General features: G+C 46.6%; 1 protein-coding gene across 3 annotated transcripts in view; it reads left to right on the top strand.

The window, feature by feature from the left end:
• Positions 1-23,542, top strand: part of EFR3B (EFR3 homolog B) — a 94,023-nt gene that overhangs the window by 17,323 nt on the left and 53,158 nt on the right. For all 3 annotated transcript variants that reach the window (XM_072770841.1, XM_072770840.1, XM_072770839.1), the window contains exons 2-3: positions 22,138-22,214; positions 23,224-23,351. In XM_072770841.1, the coding sequence (XP_072626942.1) occupies positions 22,138-22,214; positions 23,224-23,351 (205 nt within the window). The remainder of the gene's footprint in view (positions 1-22,137; positions 22,215-23,223; positions 23,352-23,542) is intronic.

Here is a 23,542-nt window from a genome sequence, read left to right as displayed (position 1 = left end):
GGGAGAGAGAGGCAGAGACACAGGCAGAGGGAGAAGCAGGCTCCATGCACCGGGAGCCCGACGTGGGACTCGATCCCGGGTCTCCAGGATCGCGCCCTGGGCCAAAGGCAGGCGCCAAACCGCTGCGCCACCCAGGGATCCCTCAAATAAATAAATCTTAAAAGAAAAATCAAATGCCTCAATGTGCTGTATTCAGATGAATACATTTCAGATGAGTGAATTCCCACACTGAGCTCAGAACACCTTACAGACAACTACACACGTAAGTGTTCACTTTTTTCCCTTCTTTGCTCTCATTGATTAAGATTCTCTGGGCTTCAAAGGGCCACAAAATGCTTCCTTCCACAAATGTACCCAGTACACTACTTATACTGATAAACAATGCTTATAAAATAGTACTAAGTGAATCATTAAAGAGCAATGGTTCAATAATTACTCTGTTAACAGTAATTCTATCATCAAAGCTACAAAATATGTCTAGGGTACTGAGGCCACTCTCGAAGCACAAGGAGCGAGGCCACTTCAGAAGCTGGCCCCCGAGCCCAGGAGCCTGTGTGCTGATTCTGGAGGTGGCCTGTGGCTCCTCAAGTGCCCACACCTGGCAGCAGTTTGGGGCGCTGCCAGAGCAGCATGTCCACCATGACGGATGCATAGATAGACCAAGCATGACCTTTGCTGTTGTTACATAAAATGACTCATGTAATATTCTAGACGCTTCTAAACCAGAAGTGATGGAAGATGACAGTACACCTCTCCTCCTTCCTCCTTGGTGGCTGTCCACTTATCCATTCTATTTGAGATTCTACTGTCAATTCTCTACAGAAAACCTGTCCGAAAAACTGCCAGTGGAGGCCTGACTGCCGAGCCCCATGCCTTCACTGTCCTCTCAGCATTCAGGTTTTTCCTTTTTTTTTTTTTTTTTATTCAGGTTTTTCCTATCTTGACCATTTACTTCTTGAAACTCTCTTTGCCCTTGAACGGCTGTGACGGGTGCCCTCTGGGTGCTCACCTCTGTCTGATGACAGGCGTCCTTGCGTGTCACAGTGCTGATGCCGTGAGGCTCTGCTCTTGCTTGTCTCCAGGTGTCTGTCCTGATGGCCCCTCTACTCCCCTTCAGTTGTCAACTCCACTTGGTGACCCCCACAGAAAAAGGGAGGGAGAGAGGCCGAGGGGAGCCTGCATTTTGCCCACCTCATCTCTGATCCCAAATGTCATCATTTGCTCTGAGGCAGGTGAGCCACCGAGCAGAAGCCCTTCCTTCCTTCTGACTTCTCTTTTTACTTACTCACCACTCCACTGTGGCAAGAGACTGAATTTGCCTCCCTTACATTCATTACACCTCCAAGTGGGCACTGCTAGTTCACACCTTGTCTTGATTCTCTGCCAGAAGAATCTCATTCCCAGTGGTCTATGGGAGGAACAGACCATGCTCCATCCATGTATCATCCATTGGAAGTAGATTCATTACACATTCTACAGCCCAATAAAATGTGGTTGAGAGGCGCCTGGGTGGCCCAACCAGTAGTACATGTAACTCTTGATCTTGGGGCTGTGAGTTTGAGCCCCATGCTGGGTGTAGAGATTACCTTAAAAAAAAAAAAAAAAAGTGGTCGAGGCTGTTATTTCCTAATAATGACAGTTCCCCTCTTGGCCTGCCATCTGGGGGCACTTCACCACCTCCCCCTCCTTAACACACGCACACCATGCGATGCTCCCTTGGACTTGGCCCCTCTGAGCTTTTACTGATGCTGTTCCCACTGCCTGGAATGCCTGTGCTTCTCTTGTTTGTCAACATATTATCTGTGCCTCAATATTTCTCAACTGAAACGACATTTCCACCCTTGGAAGTCCCAGCACGCTGGCTCTCTAGCTCCAGTGACACTGGTACTTGCCTTGTTAAGGCTGCTTGTGCACATGCTTTCACTCCAAGGGGACGAGAGCCCTGCATTCTGTTTCTTTTCATCTTCTATCATGTCTAATGTACCGGATGTGTTTTGTTGCATGCACAGGTGTGTGCATGGGTGAATAAGTGAAATGACTTCTAGGTCTTTAACAGCAACCCTGTGTCAAAATTCCAGCAAAAACCTAGTTGAGCAAGTGCAGAAAACAGCCTCTGTGTGTGTGTGTGTGTGTGTGTGTGTGTGTGATTAAATTCTTGGATTCCAAATATTTGAACAGAAAATGATTCCCATCAGATTTGAAGAGAAAATGGCAGAAACATGAAAATTATGTATGTTGATGTATTATCCATACATAATACATTTTTGTATTATATAATACATAAACATTTTTGTTGGAGGAGGAAATTGAAATAAAAACCAAAGGTTTAAGTCAGAGCTGTCTAGGAGAACTTTGTGCGGTTATGCAAATGTTTTATATCTATGTTGTTTGATATGGTAACCACTAGCCACATGTGGCTGTTGAACACATAAAGTGTGGCTACTGTGCCTGAGAAATTGGGCCTTAAATTTTATTTAAATAACCACAAGGGGCTAGTGAGTACTTTGTCTCCTCATCCCTAGGCCCCAAGCTCCAGCCCCCACGCTGGAGAACCATTGCTAACCCTGCACTGCGTTTCCTTACTCGTCTTTCTTTGTGTATTCACAGCTTGTTTTATATACACATTTACACACATGCCAAGTTTGTTTCATCTCTGAGTGTTTCATACAAATGATATGATGCCATACGTGTTCTGCAGCCTCCTTTTTAATTGATCATATGTTTGGAGAGTTACTGGGGGCAGTGCTCATAGCCCTGCTTTATTAATTTCAGCTGCTGCATAAAGTCCATTGCCTGGAGGTTCACCGGTTTATTTAGTCAGTTCCCTATTGATGAACACTGAGGCTGTTTCCAAACAAAACCTCCAGCCCGTTCTTTTTTTTTTTTTTAAGATTTTATTTATTTATTCATGAGAGACACAGAGAGAAAAGCAGGGACATATGCAGAGGGAGAAGCGGGCTCCCTGCAGCGAGCCTGATGTGGAACTCGACCCCAGGACCCCACGATCACCACACCCTGAGCCAAAGGCAGAAGCTCAACTACTAAGCCACCCAGGTGCCCGCCATCAACCCATTCTTACCTGCTTCCCTGTGCATTTGGGCAGGTGCAGATACTGAGAATTGAATTCTGAACCAAGGCAAGGGGAAAGTATTTATATTCCACCCCTGGTTCTCCCAGGCCTCGTTCTCCTGGACCATGCATGTATGGTCTGGGCCGACAGACAGTGCTCAAGAGCCATTATTATTGGTGTTGTTATTATTTTGTAGGAAGCTGGCAGCCATGTAATACTGTGATCTTTGTTTTTACTGCTCATGCTGAGAACCTGAAACCTAGATTTTATCAAACAGGCTGTGATGAGCTCTGAAAATAGTGAGATGTTAATAACAATATGAAGAGACACAGACAGCATTCAGTAATATAAGCAACCCGAGTCCAATGCAGAGCTTGCGAAAACCCTGGAATGTTCAGTGCCTCCTTTTTGAGTTAGATTTCTCAAAGCACAGTCATTATTCCCAACTTGGGGCACAAAATAAGGTAACTGGCCTTAAAAACCCATATATTTGCTGGCACTCGAAAATTGGGTGTTGAGCAATGAGTAAAACAAAGATTCATTGTCCGATCTGTACCAGAGAGTCATTTTCTAAGTGAGGCGAAAGAGGCCCACACCTTGGGAATAGCCAGTAGTTCGTGTGAATTGAAGTGAAGAGGCCACTGCCTGTTCTGGTGGCCGCAGTGTGTATCTTATCGGTGCTCTTTTTGTTTTTGTTTTTTTCCCTCATTTCAAAGCATGCTGAAATAAAAATCAGTAAGGATTCTGTACTAGGTTTTTTCCCAGTGGTTAACAGGGGTTACCGGTGATTTTAAAGTTTAACCGTGGAGGAAGAATGTGGTGAACAGCAGGTAGCATCTTATAAATTAGAAATGCCCCTCCACAGCCAGGAGAAGGAACGGACCATTGTCCAACCAAGAACCAGGAAAGGAGAAAGGAACAGAACTGAGAACATGGAAAGGGAACAGTGGCTCTGCGGGAACAGAGCCTGCTAATCAGACTTACAGAGAAGTGGAATTGGGGAAATAATGCAAATATCCAGCGTTCCTAGGCATGAAAACAAAGGAGAAAATTCACTGTGGTTTGATACCCCCAATAGGTCAACATGTTTCCTTTCCTGACTGAACATCTCCTGTCCTGGTTTGATCAAAATTCCATAGTTTGGGCCATCCTGTGGACACACTTAAGCATATACCTTTCTCATTAAACACCCCATCCCAAAATGTTTCCATGTCATCTCCTAGTCTTCAAAATTATGCCAATGAGGTCTGCACTTAAATTACTTATTCGAAGACATGCCAGCCAGCTGGCTAAGTTTCAGTCTGAGTTTCTTTGTTTACAAACATCGTGGTGAACGTGGCTCCTGTGCCTCTGATTAGCAGACATCTGGAAAACAGGAGAGCCAGGGCTGGAAGGCTCTGCTCCATTGTTTTCCCTCCAGATTTTTATCAGCTTTCAGCGCATTGATTTTACTGGACAGTTTTCAGACTCTGGCCTCAATTCACCTTCTTGGTCACGGCTGATCCCACATCTCACATGGCACTCTGATGCAGTGCTGCTGAAGCTGGCACTCCACAGCAGTGGCTGAGTTTCTCACCCCATTTCCAGGACCATTGTGGCCAGTGAAACACAATTGGGGGTGGGGAGCTCTATTTCCGTCACTAATTCCAAGCGCTGGATTTCTGCCCCCAACTCTGCTCCATCAGCAAGGGCCATGGGCTGTCCTTGTGCTCAGGTATGACTCATCCGGCCCATCCTCTCTCTTCTCTTTTGCCTTCTCCCCTACTCTGGCTCTTCTTGTCCTATGCTTTGGTTCCTGCTCATTTTCTTGGTGCCTCCCTTCTTCTGTTCTCTCCAAAGTAACATTCAACCATCCAGACTACTACACGATTCTCACCTTTCAACAAACTCTCGAATGACTCCCCATCATCTATGAGATAACTTTCTCAATTTCTGGAAATCTGTCCTAAGGAAATAATCCAGAAAATTAAAAACAGCTGCAATGTACACACACTCATCCTGACATTGTTTTTAATAGCATGAAAATGTAAACAAAATAAATGTCAAATAATATAGAAAAAGTTCAGCAAATGATTACAGGTCTTCTTTTTGTGGTTTTTTAAGTCACATTAACAATGATGATTATGATGACAATTCAGTAATGGGAAAAATGCTTATGAAATAAGGGGACCAGACAGCTCACATTTATGGAGCACCTACTGTGTACCAGTTCCTCCTGGTGTTTTGTTCATCTTCCACAAACAAGGAAACCAGCAGAGGGCTTGGATGTCCTGTTTGAGGTCACCTAGTTCATAGTTCCAGTTTTGCTTAATTCCAAAGCATGTTCTTTCTCTGCTATAAAATACAAGACAGTAGCTATGTTATGACACAATTTCTATTTGGGGTGTGTACTTGCTAGGCCCACATCCTTTGGGGCTCTGCCCTAAATCCTATCTCCCCTAGAGGGTTAATCTTCCTTAACCAACCCAGCCTAAGGAGCATTTCTTCTCTGAATTGCTATAACACATGCATCTTTGCTTGAGAAACATCAGTCCATCCAGGCTGACTTACATTTTATTTATTGGCTGTGCCCTTCTCTCCAAGTAGACTGTAAGAATCCTGAAAACCAGACCTGTGTCTTGTTAACACCTCGTATACCCAGGCAGCCTTTGGCACAGTGAGAGCCCATAGTAGGTGCTCAGTGTATGCATTGATAAGCCTATCTCTCCCTCCAGTTGTAGCCAACCTAGCATGGTGCTGGCTGGTCATTCAAAGGGGGCAGTGGGAAAGGCTCCAGCATGATGGTACTCTTGTGACCTCCGGAAACAGATCAGAGTCCAAAGTCAAGGTCCTCTTCCAGTTACCACCTCCACTCAAAGCAAGTGCCTTTGTCAACTTTTTAAAAACTTCTTATTTTGAAAAATATATTCACGGGTAGTTCCAAAGAAATGTACAGGGAAGGCCTGTTAACTGTTAATCCAACCACCCCCAATGTTTACTTCTTGCATAATTAGTATGTAATACTAATACTTTGAGTATCAATACCAGAAAACTGACATTGGTACAATCCACAGAGCTGGTTCAGATTTCATCATCAGTTATATATACCAAAGAAAAATAGTGTACTTTAGAAACTATTTTTTTCTACCTGGGCATGTGTTCTTCATATGCTTGCCTGACATACTTACTTTCACTTCAAATCTTTATGCATCACCATTGCTCTGAAGTCAGAGGGCCCTCTTGCTCTGTTCCTGACTCTGTTCCCTGCTCCCTGTGTGGTCTTGTTCAAATTAATTAACCTCTCTGAGCTTTGGTTTTCTCATCCAGAAAGTGACAATACTAACCTCATGGAATTCTTGCTTAAGTGTGAAGTGCTTAACCTAGGAACATGATATCATAGGCACTCAGGAAATACCAGCATGTTCTTTCTACCCTCTCGAAAGGGGTAGAAAAGCCCTCTTTTTCTCACAGTTCAATGGAATCTTTCTTTTTAAGATAGTGTTCAGATTTAGTCTCCTCTCAAGATTACTTTTTCATCCCATCTCTCATTACCTCAGCAATCCTGCTCTATGTAACGTTTAATTAGTACGATCCTGATTATACGTTCTTTGTTCCTGTTGAATATATTTTTATTTCTATTTTTGCCTATCTGTACCTTAAGGTATCTGAGGACTGACCTAAGTGCTTTGACTTCTACAAGTCGACATATTGGATGAGCCTAGGTTTGGTGCCATCTGTAAAACAAGGATAATTATATCAACCTCATAGGCTTTTTGTAAAGATTAAACAAACCAATACAAGTGAGACAGTCAGCATAGCACCTGCTACAAACAGCCTCAAAACATGGTAGCGGCTTCCCAGTTGTACTTCTACTGGGAGCTTTGTCCTTGGGCATCTGTGAGGTGATGTGTATCTACCTGGATTTGGATTCAAATCTCTAAAGAGTTGTTTGTGCTTTACTCCACACTCCCAAGTATAAAATAAAACCAAGAGATATCCGGGTCATTCTTGCTCTGAAATTCCATTTGTTCTATCTTGCCTTCTCTCTCCTAAGCTGGGGAAGAAATTTTAATAATAATTATTAGAGTAATATTAATGATGATAATAGCTAATAGTTTCTGAGTGCTTATTAGGTGCCTGGAAGAGTACTTAGAACTTCACTTGTATTAACTCAGCCCATCTTCACCACAACCCTATGAAGTGGTTCTGTTGTGCCCATTTTGCAGATGAGTAGCCAGAGGCAGAGAGAGCTTGAATATCTTGCCTAAGTGTGTGCAGCTGGTGAGATCTGGAACTGGGGTCAGAAGCTGGGCTGTCTGGCTCCTGAAAATAGTCGGGATAAATTTTTCCCTCTGTCAGTGGTTCTAAGAGATAAAGAATGGAAAAATATTCTGTTTATTTTTATTTGTTTTTCTAGAGAGAGGGAGAGAGTTTGAGCTGTGGGGGGAGGGGCAGAAGGAGAGAGAGAATCTTAAGCAGGGTTTACACTCAGCACGAAGCCTGACACAGGCTTGATCTCACAACCCTGAGATCATGACCTAAGCTGAAATCAAGAGTCAGATGCTCAACATCTGAGCCACCCATGCGCCCCAAATTCTGTTTATTTTTAATGAATTTCTCACTTGAAGAGCAATACCAAAGCCCAGGGCGTTAGTAAAGAATGGAAGCCTTGACATGAAATCAATTGGACACATTTCTCTCTTTTTTGTTTTCATCCCCATCCTCAATTAAGGTGGCAATCGGATTAACCAAGATTGGCCGGAAAGCAGTGAGCGTGTTGGAAAGCGGGGGAGGGCTCAGAAAGGTCAGGCTGCTGGTAGCTACTGGTTTGTCAGACATGGTCTGGCCCAAACTGTCTACCCAGGGACGATTCATTGGCTATTTAATTCCATTCCGCAGTAAAATCTGTCTGGAAACTTGGACCCTTCCTCCTTTCTCAAGCTCATTTTCTTTTTTTTTCTTTTAAAGATTTTATTTGCTTATTTGAAAGAGAGAGTCAGGGAGCAAGAGAGCACAAGCAGGGGGGGAGCCTCAAAAGGAGAGGGAGAAGCAGGCTCCCCGCTGAGCAGGGAGCCCGACAACAGGGCTCCATCCCAGGACCCTGAGAATACGACACAAGCCAAAGGCAGACTCTTAATCTACTGAGCTCCCTTAAGCTCATTTTCATCAGCACATCCTCTTGGTTTCTTTGCTCCCAAATCTTCCTGGACAGTGAGAGACAGGTCTGGCCCCTCCACGCGCCCCCTGTACTGCATCACTAGTCCAGTAGCCACATGTCGCCATTTGATTTCCTGATCCCTAATAAAACCAAACCAGGCTCTCCCTGCATGATTCCTGGCTTTAATTACCAAGGGCAAATCAGCGCATCATTCAGAATAATGAAAGATTAGAAACAACAGGAAGAAATGATTAGATAAATCAGAGTCTTGTCAAAAGGTGGAGTAATGAGTAGCTATGAAAATGAGGTTCTGGAAAACATTTAGTGGGAAGATAGGTACAATACAAAAAGAAGAAAAAGTTATTAACACCATACTGTATGACCCATTTTTATGCCTATATTTAAAAATAGGCACAGACATGGAAATGAAAGCTAGAACAAATACACTAAATTTTTTTTTGAAAAAACTTTATAGGAAATTGCAAAAGAAATAAGCAGAGCGACAATTGCTTGTGAAAATTAAAAAGAACATACAATTGTATCTTCAGGAATTTTCGTGGAACATATGAGCCATCAAATTAAGATATCCATGTTCTCTAACACAGATGAACTGATCTGAGAGAAGGCAGTATGAACATGTTCTAATGTAGTGCTGCTTAATAGAGCCTTCTGTGATGATGGAAATGTTCAATCATCTCTGTGCTGTCTAATATGGAGTTTGGTAGTCACATGAATACAATGAAAACACTAAAATTTTGGGTTAATCACGATGAGTGTGATTATGTGATGTTTACATTCATTTTTATTTCTTCTTATCTTACAAACACACACACGGAAGTATGTATTCCTTTTAAAATCAGAAACAAGAAAAAAAAGGAAAAAGAGAAGATGGAATCTTTTTGGTTTTCTTAAATATTTCCCCTTTGAAGAGTTATTGATTTTTCCTTCTGTGGATTCACCTGTACTTACCAATTCTCTCCACCCCCTTGAGATCCAGCTCAAGTCTTGCCTCTTCCAGGAAGCCTTCCTGGACTCATCGAACTCCCAGAGATTTCTTCAGTCTTATGTCTCATTATGACACATCATCAACTTGAAATATCTGTCAATCTCAACTGGAGAGTAAGTTCCTTGATGGCAGAAACTATATATTTTAAACTTCCTCCTCTTTCCCACCCCACCTAGCAAGTACTGTGCAATGTGCTGGGTCAGTTAGCATCAGCTGGAGACAGGCCAGGCCCTCTCTGGAGGCACTTGAGTCTGACGCCCCGGCTCTCCTAACTTTGTTCTGTTTCCTCCAATTCATCTGGAAGGGGTGTCTGTGCTATCAGCCCTGGGTTAAATTTTATTGTAAATTGCTTAAATAGAATTAGTTTGCTTTGGTAAGGATTGACTGTAAAGCTAAGAAAATAAATATGAACTATTTTGAGCAAAAAGGCGTTTCTCTTGGTGAATGAGGATCATGCAGTTGATGTTTATAAAAAGGAAAAAGTAAGGGCCAGGAGAGGAGGTGGCTTCACTGGGTCTCACGCTGATCAAAGACATCACACGTCATACCAGCTTTCCTCCGGTCCTGCTGGGCTCAGGATACTGTACTGAGGTCAGAGGAAAGAGACCTGAGGAATTTACAGTTTATCTGCAGGGAGGATATATGAGTCACTGAAAATCACTTAGACTGAGCGAACGGTGATAGAAGAGTGTATGAGACAGTACAAGAATACAGCTGGCAGAGCGGAAGGTAATGCCTAGAGCCAGGGCTGTGGTTAATGGAGGTTGTTCAAGGAGGACCCAGCAGGTGCCAGGATCCATCCAACGTGATGATTTCAAGGCTGCCAGGTCTGAGGCTCTGAGTCTCCTGCCCATTCACCATCTCCAGCTTCTGCACCATCCTCACCACCCAAACACCCTCTTGTCTTCAGCTATGGGACTCTCTGTAACTGGGTGACTCCCCCTGTCTGCTCCTATTTCTTCAGACCTCCCTCTCTGCTCACAGCTGATGTGGCCTCTAGCTGCTGGACCAGCAGTCACAGGAGAGCATGGGCGAGAGGCCGACCTACAGCTGGGGAAGGACATGGATTGGAGCACACCCCGGCCCCACCTTTATGGGCCACCTCATGTTGAATACTATGTGGAAAGGTTGGCATTTAATGCAGTGGCTAGCTGCACTAACTGCTTGGCTGTGAAGCAAACTAAATCAAAGATTTGCCTCAAAACTACACATAGAATGACCCGAAGCAAGGAGACTGGCCGAGAGGCATTTCCAAGGACTGGCTAGCAGGAGTTCTGCAGGCGTCCTAGCACAGTGGCTATGGCAAAAGAAAGCATTCGATGAACCTGAGGAATTGCTGAAGATGTATTTTTGGGAAAATGATGGGAGAATTCGAGGAGCCTCAGGGCAGAAAGTCACATGCTGTGTTACCTTAGGCAGGGCACTTAGCCCCGCTGATCCTGCTTCTTTATCTGTAAAATGGGAATAATAGTACATACCTTACTGGGTAGTTATGAGTATTATATTAAATATCTGTTGAGTGCTTGGTGTTGTGCTAAGCATAGAGTAGGTGGTAAACCCTGGTTGGTTTTTTTTTTTTTTTTAGATATTAAAGATGAGCTGACATGAGAAGCTGGGGCAGTGATAAAGGACAGGTGGGACTCCAAAGGAATGAACACAGTATCTCAGGGCATCTGACAGATGATGTGTTCATGGGGAATTTAGAGCAAGGGCCCTCGATGTTGAAAAGAATGATGTGCTTATAGTGTTTGTTTGAGATTTACTGTTTGTTTATTTCATATCACCAATCACCTGGGTTCATGGGTAGCTCCTAGCAAGGGGACAGATGAGTGGAGGAAACAGGATCAGGCAAGCAGAGCAAAGGAGAAACCTTTGCTGTGTAGGAGGCGCAGGGATACAGATGCTGCTGGCAGACAAGGTGAGAGGTCCAGAGTCCGCAGAGGCTGCCAGCAGCTGTGAGATCTGCTACTACGTGCAAAGAGCCAGGCCAGTGCTTCTCCCCCTGGCTGTGCACCAGAATCACGGAGTCTCCTCCTGAGACTCAGGGTGGCGGCAGCCACAGGGCAAGCTGGGAGCTGGCAAGCAGGGGGCCAGTGTGTGGCAGGGGCAGGGCCAAAGGAATCCTAATCCCTGACCACCCACCATCCAAAGCACCCCCTCCCCACCCCATCCCCGACCATCTGGAGGGAGCTGGGCTCCAGTGACCCTGATCTCAAGAGGCACAGGTGGTGACAAACCCAGAAGATGGGCTGGTATCAGTGGTTCTCCAAAGGGAACATTTCCCCAAGGCCCTCCTGGACCTCTGTTCTTTTGTTAAATGCCTTGCTGTCCCCTTACTTAGTTTGTGATGTTTTCTTTTTTTTTTTTTTTAAGATTTTATTTATTTATTCATTAGAAAGAGGCAGAGACATACGCAGAGGAGAAGCAGGCTCTCTGCAGGGTGCCCAATGTGGGACTCCATCTCAGGACCCTGGGATCAAGCCCTGAGCCAAAGGCAGACACTCAATCACTCAGCCACCCAGGTGCCCCCCCAATACTGACTTTGAAATTCGTGACTCCTTTTCTACCCAGTTATACACTCATTCTTCATTCAGCAAATATATATGACCATCATCCTTTTCTCCCAAATTAAAGGAGAATAGGGTCAGGGAAGTTCTCACTGGTTAGGTGATATTTTGGGCAAACATTTTAGGAGAAAAAAAGCCAGGGAGCCCAGAGGAAATAGGAAGAATAGTCCAGATGGGGGAATATTAAGTACAAGGACCCTGAGACAGGGTCACGCAACGTGGCTCATGCAGCTGGGGCAGAGAGAGCCATAGAGAGGTCCCAGGAAAGGCAGGGCCGCTGAGGCAGGTCTAACCATTCATAGAATTTGCAAGTTCGAGAAGGCCGCTAAAATCCTGTTCATTGAACACCATTAATCCCTACAGATGTGATTTTTCAGTAACCAGTGCAGCTACATGGTAGTGAAGCTGGCTATGCCACTTTTCCCTCTCTTTCTTAAAACTGGTACAGGGAGGCACCTAAGTGGCTCTGTTGGTTAAGTGTCAGCTCTTGCTTTCGGCTTAGGTCATGATCTCAGGTCTTGTGGTCAAGCACCATATGAGGCTCTATGCTCAATTGGGAGTCTGCTTAAGATTCTCTGCCTCTAAAAAAAAAAAAAAAAAAAAAAAGATTCTCTGCCTCTCCCTCTCCCTCCCCTTCTACTGCTCCTCGTGAGTGCTCTCTAATAAATAAGTAAATAAAATCTTTAAAAAAATTGATATAAAAATATTAGGCAAGAAAAGTCCTATGACAGAGGAGGATCCTTAATTAATTTACTTTTAGCATCCTGTAGTTGGATCTGCTAGATGCGATCCCTGGAGAGTAAGACAGAGCCTTGGGGAAGAGTACTCCTGCCTTAGAAATAAAATGGCTCAGAATTTAAAAGGTTCTTTTACAGGCACACGGCTGTGAGTTAAACTCCACCTACCTCTTTGTACTGACATTAAGAATAAATACTGTCAGTAGCAGGATTAAAGAAATATATAAAAATGTATCAATGAATCTCTTGTAGCAATGAACTGTTTTCAAATTCTTTTGTTGTGTTTTAAAGATTTTATTTATTTATTCATGAGAGACACACAGAGAGAGGCAGAGACATAGGTAGAGGGAGAAGAAGCCATCCCATGGGGAGCCTGATGTGGGACTCGATCCCAGGACCCCGGGATCACTCCCTGAGCAGAAGGCAGATGCTCAACCACTGAGCCACCCAGGTGCCCCACAAGTTCTTTTAAATGTCTTCTGTTCTTTGGCTTTTTTACCCCTGGCCCAGTTGTGGCTGTTTTGAATTCATCATCTCCTGGTTGGAAGCTTTCTAATGGTGCTTGTGGGTTCCTATCATCTCCTGAGCTGGTATGGCACCCAGAGGCCAGGGGGTCCTGACCAAGCCTCGCCAGACATATCCCTTATCAGAGAGGAGACTTTTATCTTCTGCTTTTGGCTCTGATTACTTACCCAGGAAGTGTAGAGTGCAGCTCAAGGCTCTCTGCCCTCTGGCTGAGATTCCAAAAAAATCTCTTTCATTATATGACTGGTCCCTTTCTAACCTGGAGCAGATAAGACAGTACATAATAGTGTTAGATTTCTTTTCCTCTGCGATCTGTTCTTGTGTTTCTTTCCTCCAGGATATGGTCAGCTGTATGGCTTCAGAGTTGTCCATCCTATCCTCTTTTGAAAGTCACCCTGTGCTTAAAAACATACAAAACATTTTTTCTATACTTCACTTTTCATTTTTTCTATACTTTCACTTTTTCTATACTTCCTCTCTGCTCCAAAAGAACAAGCCTATTAATTTTGTTTCTCTACCTAATTTTCCTTAAAACTGGGTATGTAGGGATGCCTGGGTGGCTCAGTGGTTGAGCATCTGCCTTTGGCTCAGGGTGTGATCCCAGGGTCCTGGGATTGAGTCCCGCATCAGTCTCCCTGTGGGAAGCCTGCTTCTCCCTCTGCCTATGTCTCTGCCTTTCTCTCTGTGTTTCTCATGAATACATAAATAAAAATTTTTTAAGAACTATGTATGTAAAGGATTGAGAAACAAAAAACTCCAGTGTCCAACACAACAGATCAGTTTATAGACACTTGTGTACTGCTTTTTCTCATATAAACATCCTATCCCTGCCCCATGCCTCTACGATTCTACTGTTAGACATGATTTTGTTTGGTTTTAGAGTTTTGTTTGGTTTGTTTTTTTTTTAAGATGCATATGCCCTCTGGAAGCCTGTTTATCAGCTACTGCATCTTGTGAATTAGATAATCAGATTACTGAGGGAATTTTGATTTTTAGCATGCTAATAAGGCCATTTTTCTGGTACCAAGCAGCCTGAAGGCCCCAAATGCCTTAGATGGAGGACGTTTGGAAGGGGAGAAAAATGAGGAAAAGTTGAAATGTTTTACAGAAAACTAGTGGGAGGGGAAAACAGGAAGAAAGTGGCAGAGGGAAAGGACAAGGCAGCCGTCTTCAGGGGCTCTGCCTTTTGCTCCTCCTGCCTATTTGCCCTGAGCAATCGGACCCCGGTTCATGGCACTGGTGGTCGGTGGTGTCTGGGCCTACCAGCCTCGGAGCTCCAGCCTTGGTCTCTCTCCCAAGCCCTTGCCCTCCTGGGCAATCCCACCTGAAGTCCCCGCGCCCCCCGGCCTCCCAGCTCAGCCCAGGTCCCGGCACTGTCCTGGAAAGCCCGCAGTCCCCCTTAGTGCCATCCGCCCTTCCTCCCCACAGGTCTCCAGTCTTGCGGATTCCGCCCCTTCCTCCCCATCCCGATGACATCCCTCACTGCAGGCGGTTACCCCGACCTGGGGCGAGTCACTCACTCTCTCTGCCTTAAATCTGAGTCCAGTCTTGCATGCCACCTCCAGGCTGATCGTCACTGTCACCCCCGGCTCCCGCGGCTCCCAGAGCTTCCTGGTAACCTAGGCACGACCTAAGCTGTCCAGCCTGCTGCACAAAGCTGTCCTCGGCTGGCCCAGCCTGGCCGCCCCTGTCTTCCCTTCAAGCGAGTTGAGGAAGAGAGAAGAGGCGGTGGGCCTGTGGTGGCCAGATCCGCACCTCGGTCCCCTGGCAGGGGCCATCGCTGGCTCCATTTGTCATGTGAGGAAACTCGGCTCTGGGTTAAGGAACGTATTCCAGGTCAAACAGTCAGAAACAAGAAGAGCTGGGATTTCAACCTAAGCCCGTCTGACCCCTGAATCCAAATTATTTTTTTAAGAGTTTATTTATTTAGAGGAGGTGCCTGGGAGGATCAGTGGTTGACTATCTGCCTTTGGCTCAGATCGTGATCCTGGGGTCCTATAGGATCGAGTCCCCCATCAGGATTCCTTCAGGGAGCCTGCTTCTCCCTCTGCCTATGTCTCTGCCTCTCTTTGTGTCTCTCATGAATAAATAAAATCTTAAAAAAATTTTTTTAAAATTTATTTAGAGAGAGAGAGAGACAGAGTACATGTGTGAGCAGGGGGAGGGGCAGAGGGAGAGGGAGAGAACCCCAAGCAGACTCCATCTCATGACCCTGAGATCATGACCTGAGTCGATATCAAGAGTGGGACACTTAATCGACTCAGCCACCCAAGTGACCCTCTAAGCCCAAATTCTTAACCCCGGTGCTGGGGTGCCTCCCCCTCAAAGTGCGGTCCGTGGACCAGGAGCGGTGGTGGCCGAGGGGAGGTAGGGTTTCAGGCCCCATCCCTGTGGGCTGAACCAAAATCTGCATTTTAGTGAAGTCCCCAGATGACTCATGCCGTTTACAGCTTGAGGTTTTAGGGGAGAAGAAAGGTCTCCCTTTAGGGTCTCCCTTGACCCTCTTAGGGCTGGGTGTGAGAATGAAACTGACAGAGATTAATGGGACAAATTCACTTGAAGTCTTAGAGGAAGGTGGGGACCTTCATCAGAGAATGAGAACCTACCAGGCGACCAGAAGAAAGCTTTCATATATTTTAAACAGACACAAAAAATTTGTGAAGAATTGACAAAACAAAAGGGCTTGGGTTACTTGTAAATGGTGAAGAAGTAACTAGGAAAATATGGGTTAGCTTTATAAAGTTTGTTTGCGGATTCCTCTGGTACGTTCTCTGCATTTCTGCCTTCATGTAGGAAAGGGGGAGGTATTTCTATGTTTACTGCTTCTTTCTTTTTTTTTTTTTTTTTTTTAGATTTTATTTGTTTGTTTGACAGAGGGAGAGAGAGCACAAGCAGGGGAAGCAACAGAGGGAGAGGGAGAAGCAGGCTCCTCAGGGAGCCTGATGTAGGACTTGTCCCAGGACCCCTGAATCATGACCTGAGCCAAAGGCAGACACTTAATCAACTGAGCCACCCCAGGTGCCCCCATTTATTGCTTCTTGATGGCCTTCAGTTCAAAATAATTTTTATGTCAAAGAGACATATTTTAGGGTGACATTTTCTGGTTCCCTTCAGGATATGCTGCCCTGATGGTTCTTCTCTTTCCATATAAGCCCCTGGTTTTCTGAGCTCCATGACGGTGCCAACTCCTCCCCTCTCTGGCATGATAGTCAACATCATGGCCCCTGGATTTTTGGGGTTCAAATCCTGGTCTGCCACTTCTCAGCTGTGTCACTCTAAGCAGGTAACTTAACCTTCTGATGCCTCAGTATCCCTGTCTGTAAAGTGGCGACAAAATAGGACCACCCCATGGGGTTGTTGTAAAGATTTAATAAGTTAACACTAGTAAAGTATGTTAGCACTGAGCCTGGCACATAAAAAATAAAGCACCCATTGTGTTTTTTACCTCTGTGAATCCTACCCCACATCTTGTCCCTTCTCTTCTGAGAAGCCCTTCCCCTAGCCATCAGAACTCTAGGTGATCTCTCCCTTTCTGGAATCTGTGGTAAATTCTGGGACTGTGGTCATAGCATTGTATCTTAGGGAGAAACTTTTTTTCTTATTGTATTGATGAGGAAACAGTCTCAAAGATAAAATGGCAGAACCAGGACTTGAACTCAGAGTTCAACGCAACAGAACCAGGACTTGAACCCAGTCCTTTTCAGACTCTAAAATTAGCACCATTTCCAATGTATTACATTTACAGCATTGTATTATAGTATATTATGATAGGCAGTGCATATGCCTTGGAAAAAGAATGTTAAAAGTATTCATCACAGTGATATTTGTAATTGCAAAAAATGAGATGTTGGTGTGACAAATGTCAACAGGTTCCTTTACCTTGTGACTTTCCAGAGACTTTAATATGTTAATTTGCACCATGAGTCTGAAATCAGGAGATTTGGCATGCACAATTTGATACATTTATCTGTCCTTAGACCCTTTTCCTGAGAGATGCTTGTTAGCATCTCACAACTAGAGCTTCATGGAATGTGGTTTGGGGATGCAGCTCTGTTCTCCAGACCTCTGCTCTATCCCCATGTACTGGTCAGTTCATTGACGTTGACCTTCACTTCCGCCACAGTGATGCTGGCAGGCTGGAGTGAGCCAGAAGATGCAGAGAGAGCAGAAACAGGTGGACCATCTGGGATGGCTTGGAAAGGAGAAGAACATGAGCCTTTCTTTGGGGTCTGTGTTTTTTTTTTTTTTAAAGATTTTATTTATTTATTCATGAGAGACAGAGAGAGAGGCAGAGACACAGGCAGAGGGAGAAGCAGGCTCCCTGCAGGGAGCCCAACTTGGGACTCGATCCCGGGTCCCTAGGATCACGCCCCAGGCCGAAGGCCGAAGGCAGGCACTAAACCACTGAACCACCAGGGCTGCCTGGGTCTGCGGGTTTTTACTGAGGATGGTAGTCTGGTGTACCTGTCCTCGCAGGCATCTGGGAATCAGTTAAAATAAAGACTAGGAACCAGGTGTTATTCCTTGGAGCCAGGGGCCTTGACAATGGTCTGGAATGGGTAAATGATACCTTCATCTGGTCATTTTCACTGGATCCTTCCTTAGATGTTATCTCTTCCAGAGAAATCTATCAGCTCCTTGTCCCTTACAAGGAGGGCATATGCTATTTGCATTACAAAGCTTGTATAAAATGGGGTGGGGGTGCAGGTCCTAGAAAGAATAGAGCCCAAAAAGAAGCAAAGGGGGAAAAAAAACAGTTTTTCTCTCGTGGGGCCCCTTTTGTTTCCATCTCAACATGCAGCAACTGCTGTGCTAGTGACTGACTTTCCGAGGGCCAGGCCTGTGGATTCTCTCCAACAACAGTCTTGCTTTATCCAGTCAGCATCCAAGTCTGCTCTGTTGAGTGAGCGCCTGGTGTGTCACATTTGCATTGGGGTTTGCAGAGGCCAGAAGGTTTGGGGACGCCCGGTTCGGGAAGATGCTAGCCATCCTTGGAGGTGGAGTCAAGTTATTGTGATAGGCAAGTACAGAGAGCTGCCTTGGGCAAGCGGTTCATGTTTCAGATCCACAGACCCAATGAGCTTTGAGCTGAAGGAACTGCCGTGAGCCTCACTTCTCGGGCCTTTTTGGGTGTCCACGGGCCTTGGTCAATGGGGCAAGCCCCACTACGCTGTACCAGCCAGCACAGAGCAGTGGGCAGCGGTGGAAGGGCTCGGCTGACCCAGGGGTGGGGAATGCAGAGGGGAGGAGAGTACTGGTGAGCCTTCACTGATTGCGACCGCCTGGCCCTGCTTCGTGGGCTTTGCAGCCACCAAGTCACTTTGACCTCCCAACATAACAGCCTGGTGCCACAAGCCCAGGACACTCACCAATGCGGCGTCATCACTTGCTCCAGGTCATGCATCTCAGAAGTAGCGGTCCTGGGATTTAAGTAGAAGCTGTGCTGTGGGGCCCCTGGGTGGCTCAGTCGGTTAAGCACCTGACTTCAGCTCAGGTCATGATCTCCTGGGTCCTATTGATAGAGCCCTATGGGCAGGCTCTGTGCTCAGTGGGGAGTCTGCTTCTCCCTTTGCCCTCCCCCAGCTCCTCTGGCCTCCCCCTGCTGGTGCATGTACATGCGTGTGCTCTCTCTCTCTCTCTCATTCTCTCTCTCTCAAATAAATAAAATCTTTTCTTTTTTTTTTAAATTTTATTTATTTATTCATGAGAGACACAGAGAGAGAGACAAAGAGAGGCAGAGACACAGGCAGAGGGAGAAGTAGGCTCCACGCAGGGAGCCCGACTTGGGACTCCATCCCGGGTCCCCAGGGTCACGCCCTGGGCCGAAGGTGGCGCCAAACCGCTGGGCCACCCAGGGATCCCCAAATAAAACCTTTTTTTTTTTTTTTTTAAGATTTTATTTATTTATTCATAGAGACACAGAGAGAGAGAGAGAGGCAGAGACACAGGCAGAGGGAGAAGCAGGCTCCATGCAGAGAGCCCGACGTGAGACTCATCCAGGGTCTCCAGGATCACGCCCTGGGCTGCGGGCGGCGCTAAACCGCTGCACCACCTGGGCTGCCCAAAACCTTTTTTTAAAAAAAGAAAGAATGGGATGCCTTGGTGTCTCAGTGGTTGGGCGTCTGCCTTCGGCCCAGGGCGTGATCCTGGAACCTCAGGATTGAGTCCTCCGTCGGGCTCCCTGCATGGAGCCTGCTTCTCCCTCTGCCTGTGTCTCTGCTTCTCTCTGTGTGTGTCTGTCATGAATGAATAAATAAAATATTTATAAAATAAATAAAATAAAATAAAATAATAAAAAAAGAAAGAATGAACGAATGAAAACCCATGCTGTTGACCACTCTGCCTTGAGAGCCCTCAAGGGGTCTGAGGAGGTCAGAAAGAAAGAACAGACTAGGAAGAAGCAGTCAGGAAGCGCCCCGAGGGACGCCTGGGTGGCTCAGTGGTTGAGCGTCTAACTTTGGCTCAGGGCATGTGGGTCTGGGATCCAGTCCCACATCGGGCTCCCTGCAAGGAGCCTGCTTCTCCTTCTGCCTGTGTTTCTTCCTCTCTCAGTGTGTCTCTCATGAATAAATAAATAAAATCTTTAAAAAAAGAAAAAAGGAAGCAGCCTGAAAGCAATGCCAGCTCTGCTGATGAGGGGGCACCTGCATTCCTCTCTTATTATTTTAAGGCCTTTTTACCTCTTCCTGTCTGGTGGGTAAGTGCCCTAGGGCCTTGAATGTGACTGGTTCCCACAGAGGGGTGGGTGGGGGGCCCTGCCTGGTGGTTCCTTGAGTTCTCTGTGCTGGGAAAGGCGCATTCCAGGCAGAGGCGCTGGAGCAGAAGAGTAGCTTGAGGCTTATTCCTTCTAGAACACAAGAGAGCAGGAGACCAACAGGCTGCCTGGTTTCTACAGGGAAGAAACAGAGCCAGTGTCCCTAAACCAAACTACAACTGGGCCTGCTGCCTGTGGGAAGCAGCTCCTGGTCCCCCTGGTAACACCAAGAACCCCACGCCCCCTCAGGGCCCCTGCACAGAGGTTTCTGCCCTGAGTACCCAAAATTGGCTTGTGCTTCCTCAACAAGCCTGAGTTTCTAGCAACCATGAGTTGGCCTCTGTCCAGCGCAGATCCTGTCTCATAGGCCTCTCAGAGATGTTTGAGGAAGGGACAGGCCCTGTGGCTTTGCCACCCTAGCTTCTCCTGTTGCTCTTTCCTCATTCCCTTAAGACACAAAGGCCCGGTGCTCCTGGTCTGGGGACAGTGACAAAAGAGGCTGCCGGGAGAGTGTAGGGCAGGTCCTGTGGGCGTCTCGGGAAGAAGCCTGCTGACAGCTGCCCTGGGTATAAGTCAAGGTGGCCTAAGGGGGAAGGAGAATGGGTTTAAATCCCAGGCTTGCAGGCCCAAGACAGAGAACGCCACCCCTGGGTGCTGTTCACTCATGAGAACTAGCCCCAGCTGGCATCCAGAGCCCTAACGCCCGCCACCCCCAGGCATGGGTAGAGGGCTGATGAGGAGATGCCAGGCCAACCCAGTGAGACTGAACCTGGACAGCCTGGCTCTGCAGCCGTGGCTCAGTTCTACTGCCCCCCATGCATGGGGTGGGGGTGCTGTTGGGGGCACACAGCTCCCCATGAGGGGTGACATGAATCGGTTATGTGATATCTTGCCTTTCTTTGGCGCACCCCTTGGCTTCCCCAAGAAAGCACCCATTCCTTTGTACCTGAGTCACCCCAGGGCCCAAATCACTGCTCCTTCCTCCTCCTGGCACCACTGCCCTGCACCCCCTTCCAATCAAAATTCCCAGAAAGCTGCCTTTCTCCGAAGCTGTAAAGCTCTTTGTGTGATTAAAGTAATTCCCACTAAAGTAATTCATTCTTTTCTGAATGACCCGTAGGCTTGATCCTTCTGTGGTGCATTTGCATTTCAACTGGAAAGTTTGTACAAGCAGAATTAAGCATTAATTGGGAGAATGAGGGAGCAATTATTTTGGGAAGGGGTGGACTTTCCCAGGCCCTTCCCTGCCCTCCCCTCGGCTCCTCCCCACAAGGCCCACTCCCCCCACGGGACAGGGAGGGGTGCGGCTGAGATGTGAAAGGCAGGATCCCTGGGCCCCCGAGGAAGGTAGAGCAGCAGCGCTTCCCAGATGGTTGTTTCCTTTGTCCACTGAAAGTTTTGATGGTGGGACCTACAAGAGTCAGCTTCTTATTTTCCCAAGGTTTGTTCTATTACTGCTGACTTCCTAACACCACCATCTCAAGCACCTGAAGACAAAGAAAGAGGTCATGTCCGACAGTCTCCTCCATGGAAGAGATTCAGCTTTCTAAAAATGTACCACGTTGTTCTTAGTCTTTTGCCACAGACTGGTGAACACTTCGTGGGGTGGGGGTGCTGGCCTGGAGGACCACGCATGGCCTGGCTGCCCGCTAGGACCCCCACCTCACCCTGAAACACCACCCTTACACCGCATTAAAGATGCATTTTCAAATGTTAATAATTAATAGTCATGTTAATTTATCATAGTTTCATATAACATTCTATAATGGAAATGCCTCCAGGGGATGGGATGGTGGAGGAGATTGAGGAGAGAGAATAGAAGAAGTGGGGTGCCAGTGAGGAGCAGGAGGAGGAACAAGCATGCCTCCAAGCTGTGTCCACCTTCTCAGGATGCCAGGGGAGGTTCTTGGGCTGCCGGAGGCAGGTTTGCAGTCCTGCCCCCAAAAGTGTGTGTGCATGTGTGTGTGTGTGTATGTCCACCTGAACATGCCCGCCCATGTGCCAGGAACATATGTAGGGGTGGCACCTGACCTTTAGGTGAGCTCCCAGCCCTCAAAGCGCTCCTCCACACCTGGCTTCATGAACAAGTGCTGGTATCATGCTCACATATGCTCCTGCGCTGGAGCCCCAAACAAAAGACGCAAAACACAAAGGACAAATGTTTGGAATGTGGGCAAGCTGTGGGAGACAGTCACTCCAGGGCCCCTGGCACTCTAGGGGAGGAATCTTTCTGCTTCCTGACATGGGTTTGGCTCCTTACATGCCACCTTGGCCTGGTTCCCAAGTCCCCTCAGCCTGCCTGGGAGGCTACACTCACAGGTTTATCTTCTTGCCGTTGTAGGTGTGTGTGGCTGCTGCGGTGCTCTGCGCCCCAGGTACAAAAGGCTGGTTGACAACATCTTCCCTGAAGATCCCGAGGTAGGTGACACCTCCCCCTGGCATCACCTCCTACCGCCTCACCCCATCCAAGGCTGTGAGGGGAAGGCCCCTGCCTGTGGGCCTGCTCAGACTCTGGTCAGTGGGGAGAGCCAGCTGGGGGCCTGCAGGCTGAGGAGATTTGGCATCTGCAGAGGGCTTGGGAAGTTGGTTTTGGCACACTCGGAGCCTTTGCTGTACCACTGAGACATCCTTCTCACTCATGTCTCCTCTCTGAGTGATGGTGCCTTGAGCAAACTCTCTTGATGGTTCTATTTCCCTGCTGTGTAGTGGGAGCACTTCCCTTCTTGGGTTTTGGCTCAGGAGCCCGTGTCTTCTCTGTGGCTCCCTCTGGCAGTTGCCAGGTGTCTGGATGAACTCACGCACGCAGAAGGCCTGGCTTCTCGGCTTCCCAGCCGCCCCTCCCTGCTCAGGCTGCATGACAGGTTGTGTGGTTTTGGAAATGTCAGGATCTGATGTTTTTGATTTGCTCTCCGGAAATCAGTGACATCTTCTTGATGAACAGTTGAAGGGCCATACTTCTAGCATCCTCTGGAAAATTTCCTAATTGCTGTTGAGCTGCCTTCTTTTCCTGTTCATGTCTTGGTGCTGGATACCCAGTACATTTTAATTCTGATTGCTTTCAATGAAGCCTTGTCATTCACTCACACACACACACACACACACACGCGCGTATACACACATATATACAGGTGCATATATATACACAGCCACATGTACCCCCATACATATATATATATACATAATATATACATTTATGCCACTATTCTAATTTATAGCTGGCACACTTTGGGCTAAGTTGTGAGTTCCTGGGAGGCAGGAATGATGCTTTAACCATCTCTATATCCCTGACCCCACATAGCGGGATTTGTCACATACAGAATGGCACTCTGGAAAATGGTTATTGAATTGACATATTATTTACCGTTAGACTTGAACCCTTCTAGCCATGGAATGGTCATGGTGCAACATAATGGCCTGTCTTTTACAGGATGGCCTAGTGAAGACTAACATGGAGAAGCTGACCTTCTATGCCCTCTCAGCTCCAGAGAAGCTGGATCGAATTGGCGCCTACCTCTCTGAGAGGCTCATCCGTGATGTGGGTCGTCATCGATATGGGTAAGAAATGTGAGAAAATGAGAGATATTTTCAAAAATATTATATTTTTAGGGCAAAATATAGGATCCTTTTATGAAAATGATAGTAGACTTGGTCATTGAGCAAACTAGGAAAACAGGGACTGGGCCTGAGGGAGAGTTGCATGTGTTCCTGCAATGGCAGAGTAAAATTTGATGTTGCTGTCAAGATGT

The sequence above is a fragment of the Canis lupus genome, chromosome 12 (genome assembly GCF_048164855.1).
Source record: "Canis lupus baileyi chromosome 12, mCanLup2.hap1, whole genome shotgun sequence".
Lineage (NCBI taxonomy): Eukaryota > Metazoa > Chordata > Mammalia > Carnivora > Canidae > Canis > Canis lupus.
Note: the sequence above shows the minus strand (reverse complement) of the source record. Positions and strands in the feature narration are given on the sequence as shown.